The following is a 4,766-nucleotide window of genomic DNA, read 5'->3' on the forward strand; positions in this document are numbered from 1 at the left end:
TGTCTAATGTATACTGTTAAAGTTAAAAATATTAAATTAGTAAAAAAATTACTAAATTAGTAGATTTAATTGTATTTATTTTTAAAACTCTAATTGATCCTATATGATTTTCATTTAGATTTAAATATTTGAATTTATTTGGCTAACATTTCACTATTATATAAGTAAAAGTATTATAATTTTTTTCAATTTTTGTTATATATTTATAAATAATTGTGTCATTATTATAATATTTAAATATAATAAATATTTATTACGTCATCCGGTTCGATCCCGGTCGAACCATCAAACCTCTAACCCCTCCTTCTTCCGGTTCATTGACCGGTCCGGTTTTAAAAGCCTTGATCGAGATATTGTCCACTTTGGCCTAAGGGTCTCACGATTTTGTCCTGTTGGTGTAAATTCCCAGGAGGTCACCCATCCCATAATTTCTTAATAAAATTGTGGGGTTTCTTAATAAAATTACAATAATTATATCAAAAAATATCTTGATGTTTAATAGCTTAGCTTCTTTTCACTTAAGTGATTTCACAATCTTCTCTATTTAAGTAATTGACATCATCATTAATATCTTTATCCCAGAATCATCCACAAGCAGATATGACTATAGAGCTAGCCTGTACAAGTTTGAGTGATGACTCTTGTCACGTAGCACTTTATCTTATACAGGATTCAATAGGTGGCTCCCATGGCATAGCACTTTATTTTGTATGTCACTTAATTCTCATCTTCCGGTTTGTGTATTGCTCGGATATCATTTATAATAGTACAAACTCTTAACTATCGAGACATTATCTGTTTTGGCCTAATGGCCTTACGATTTTGTCCTGTTGTTATAATTTTCTAGGAGATCACCCATCTCAGTATTTCTCTAGGATGAGAACGCTTAACTGTGAAATTTTTTAAATGAAATTCTTACCATTACACCAATAGGTGCCTCGATGATTAAAAGTTTAGCTTCTTTTACTTAAGAGGTTTCACATTCATTGAGACTATTAAACACTATTTCATTAATAGATCATATTTGTAAAGAAGATGTTGATATTGAATTTGTTAGTGCTTGCTCATTAAGGAAAGTAAATTGACTGTTAAGGATTATTCATATTTAGGAGAAAGTTTATAAGAAAAATTCAAGTTTGTAGAAATTCTAATTCAAATGTTGGCTTGAAAGTATGTCGGTTAGAGGCCAAACCAAGTAAACATATTCTTATGTTGTTTCTTTGCAGTTTATTTATTTATTTTTTCATACTCATGTTATTGCTTATTAAAGTTAGGCTGACTTAATCATTAGTTTAAACTATTCAAATTTATTCAAAAATATAAATTCACCCTAACTTCTTGAGTTTCATATTACTCAATAATATGAAAGATCCAACACCCAAATTAGGCATTATAATATTATTTATCATTAATTTATTATGACTACTAATTAATTTCTTTTTTAGCAATAGCCTAGAACAAGCACATCCCTCTTACCCACGGAAAATTATTGCGTCCGGTCACCTGACATGCGGACATCCAATCCGGACATGCCACCTCACCCAGATGATCTGGGCCCCGATTTTTTTGAATGACGTGACGCGTTTTATTGGTGTCAGGACGAATCCGGACACCGAACACAATAATTTGCCCTTCCCCACAACCACCCATTGCTCTAACACCTCTAATTGGAAGTAGAGTTGTTAGAAAAATCACATTGTTCATATTCAATCATATTCAATAAATTTTTATAAACTTACTTATTTCGTTTTTATTTATTTGAGCTTGATTATACTAGGCTTGTTTATAGTCCTAATAAGAACTTAACAAGTGGACACAAGAGATATTTTTGTTATTACTTAAATTTTTGAGAGTTATTTGAGTGAATTAAAAAGTTTATATGTTAAATATATAAATAGAAAAAAAAAAATTATGACCATTTTGATCTGATTGGGAGTTAAAATGATCACAATTTTCTTAGACTCGAATTCAACCTGTTTATAATATGGGTCAAAATAGATGACTCGAATCTGCATAACTTAAATTCAACCTGTTTGATTATAATTAATACGACTCGTATAATCCAAATAAAATCAATTTAACCTAAAAATGATGTGTTCAACGCAAACCTTAATGATAATTAGGTTAAAAATACAAACTAAAAAATAAAAAATTAAATAAAAAAATAAACTTAATGATAATTCTGTGAATTTTAAATTTTTGAGAAGTTTGAAGCACGAATAATAACCATGTCACTTCGACCTCAAAATTTTAGAGCCAATTATTGTATTGAATAATTTTTTATACCCTAATTTATATAAATCAATCTATTTTTTAAGTAATAATTATTTTTTCCCCTAAAAACAAACTAACTGAATTTGCAAAATTCTTAAATATTTTTTCCTTAATTAACCGCAATTAACTTCCATAAACAATCAAATATTTCTCCACATTAACTTTGAAATTTTCCACATTAACTTTGATATTTTCTACGGTAAGTTTATTAATTAAATCAATGGCGGTAACGTTACCGATAGTGGGTTTTCCTCTGCACTTCCGTCCATTTTCCGGCCTGTTCTAGGGTTTCGATCTAAAGGCTCTAGGGTTTTCTGAAAATTGTCTTCTGGTGTCATCCTTCGCCTCCTCTCAGACTAGCTTGCCCGGTTTGATGGAGCTGTCGGAGATCTCCGGGGCGGCCATAGCAAAGCGGCTCGCTTCCTGCAAGCAATCATCCCGCAATCGCGCTGTTCGTCTCCTTTGCGCATGGCTTCCCCGCAGTCACGGAGATCCTTCCGCCGCCGGCGTGTCGGACCCCGATCTCATAAAGATCTGGAAGGGCCTCTTCTTCTGCGTGTGGCACTCAGACAAGCTCGAAAACCAGGTTGAGCTCATCAATCGCCTCGCCAATCTGCTCTCATCCCTTCCTTCTCAGCTGGCTGGTCGCTATCTCGAGTCTTTTCTGATTACGATCCGGCGCGAGTGGTCCGGCATCGACTTCCTACGCCTTGATAAGTTCTATCTACTCATCCGCAGATTTCTCCGCCATTTTTTCGTTTCCCTCAGGAACAATACTTGGAATCTCGACCTCACCGCTCGGATGGTAAACATACTCTCGCAGGGATCCCTGCTTTCCGTCGACAAGTTCCCTGCTGCCGGCGTGAATTACCATATTGCCGAGATTTTTCTTGACGAGATTGCGGAATTTCTCCCGCTCGCCAAGGAAACTCTAGATTTGTTGCTGAACCCTTTCATCTCAGTTCTGCAGACTACAACCGATAAGGTTTTAGTGAACAAGATTAAAGTCAACATCTTCGATCGCTTGGCATTGCATGGTTCAAATCTCTTAACTGATGTGGGAGCGGCTGGTGACAATGAGAAATTTGGAAAGATAGCCCTGGCAATGGGATTTTCAAAGACATTCTTTAGCTTGGCTTCTGCTGCTGAGACACAGCAGGGCAATAGGAAAATTTTGTTTGGTTTACATGATAGATATCTCAAATTAGATAAGGAGCTTGAGAAATCGGGTATTGATATCTCCTTGAAAGAATTGGATAATGGTAGCTCGGTGCCAGAATGTGCATGCGATATGGAAACTACTGAGGTCTTTTCCACTGACAGTTGCAGCGATAATGGTACGATTAAGAAGAAGAAGATGAAGGCCAAAAAACCATTAGATGGAACTGGGGCAAATAGTAAGATCAAGATCAAGAAGAAGAAGAAGAAGTCTTTGGATTCTTCCATTGAAAATAATGCTATAGACCCTGGAAGTATGAGCAAGAGCAAGAAGCAGAAGAAGAAGCTGACAGATTTGTCTGCTGAAGACAATGGTGCAGAAGCAACAATAAGAGATTCCAGAGCAATTGACAGCTATGAAAATGGTAATTTGGATTCCTCTGATAGCAATGATATGATTAGATTTGATCATACTTTACTTTCCAATCTTCAGAAGCAGTTTGAGAGAGTGGCTGCTGAGGCTGGCATGGCTAGTGTTAGCAGTGCTAAACTGTCAAAAAAGAGGAAGCGGGCAAAGAACACTGACAATAAGCAGGTATTTGAAAACTCTGAAAATGCTCATGGGGGGAGTAAAACTGATAGAAATGCCAAGATGAACGTTAAGAAAGTCAGTTTCTCCATGAATAAAAATTTGATCTGGAAGCCTCAAAATCCATTACCTCCTCAAAACTTGAGGCTTCCTCCTTCAGTTACCCCTAGAGGTAGTGCATTGAAGAAAGGATTATCTCCTGGTCCCATTAGAGAAAGCCCTCCAACAGTAAGGAAGATTAAGGTTAAGGGAAGCTCTATGAAGAAGGGTAAAAAGACTTTGAAGACGGTTTCACCAGCTGTTAAGCGTTTCCGGCTGTTGCAAGGCCTTTCGGCTTAACCAATGAAACTATGGTGATATTATTTTCATGCTTGTGAGCTTGTATTTCTTAGCAACATTATATGATGTTAGATTAGCCTTTGATTTGTTTGACATGACGCTTTTTAAATTCATTTGAATTGCACTAGAGAGAAGTGTGCTTCAAGAACTGTTATATGGAATATGTCATTTGAAACTTCATGTTATGTTAATCCTTCTTTAGCTTCTTTCTATGTGTTCTCTCTTACAGATTATATATCTCTGAATAGATCACTCTGCTCTGTTTAGTAGTTTACTCCTGCCATAAATGCTTTTTGATTTCTTTAATGCTCCAAGTTTTTTTTGTTCCTTTTATTTTTTTTTCAGATGATATGCATGACTTATGAAATACTAGTTACAAAGTGATTTGAGGTTTACTTTCAGTAAT

The 4,766-nt window shown here is 35.4% G+C and overlaps 1 protein-coding gene across 1 annotated transcript; it reads left to right on the plus strand.

The window, feature by feature from the left end:
- Nucleotides 1-2,495: 2,495 nt before the first annotated feature.
- LOC110107109 (ribosomal RNA processing protein 1 homolog B) lies at nt 2,496-4,566 on the plus strand. Its single transcript, XM_028691567.1, has one exon. It carries the CDS (start codon nt 2,648-2,650, stop codon nt 4,358-4,360), a length of 1,713 nt encoding a protein of 570 aa, XP_028547400.1. The 5' UTR covers nt 2,496-2,647; the 3' UTR covers nt 4,361-4,566.
- Nucleotides 4,567-4,766: the final 200 nt, after the last annotated feature.

Source organism: Dendrobium catenatum, unplaced genomic scaffold, assembly GCF_001605985.2.
Source record: "Dendrobium catenatum unplaced genomic scaffold, ASM160598v2 original_scaffold_13026, whole genome shotgun sequence".
NCBI lineage: Eukaryota > Viridiplantae > Streptophyta > Magnoliopsida > Asparagales > Orchidaceae > Dendrobium > Dendrobium catenatum.

What these genes read in the sequence shown, in the direction of transcription:
- LOC110107109 (XM_028691567.1), top strand. Translation starts at nt 2,648, where the DNA reads ATGGAGCTGTCGGAGATCTCCGGGGCGGCCATAGCAAAGCGGCTCGCT.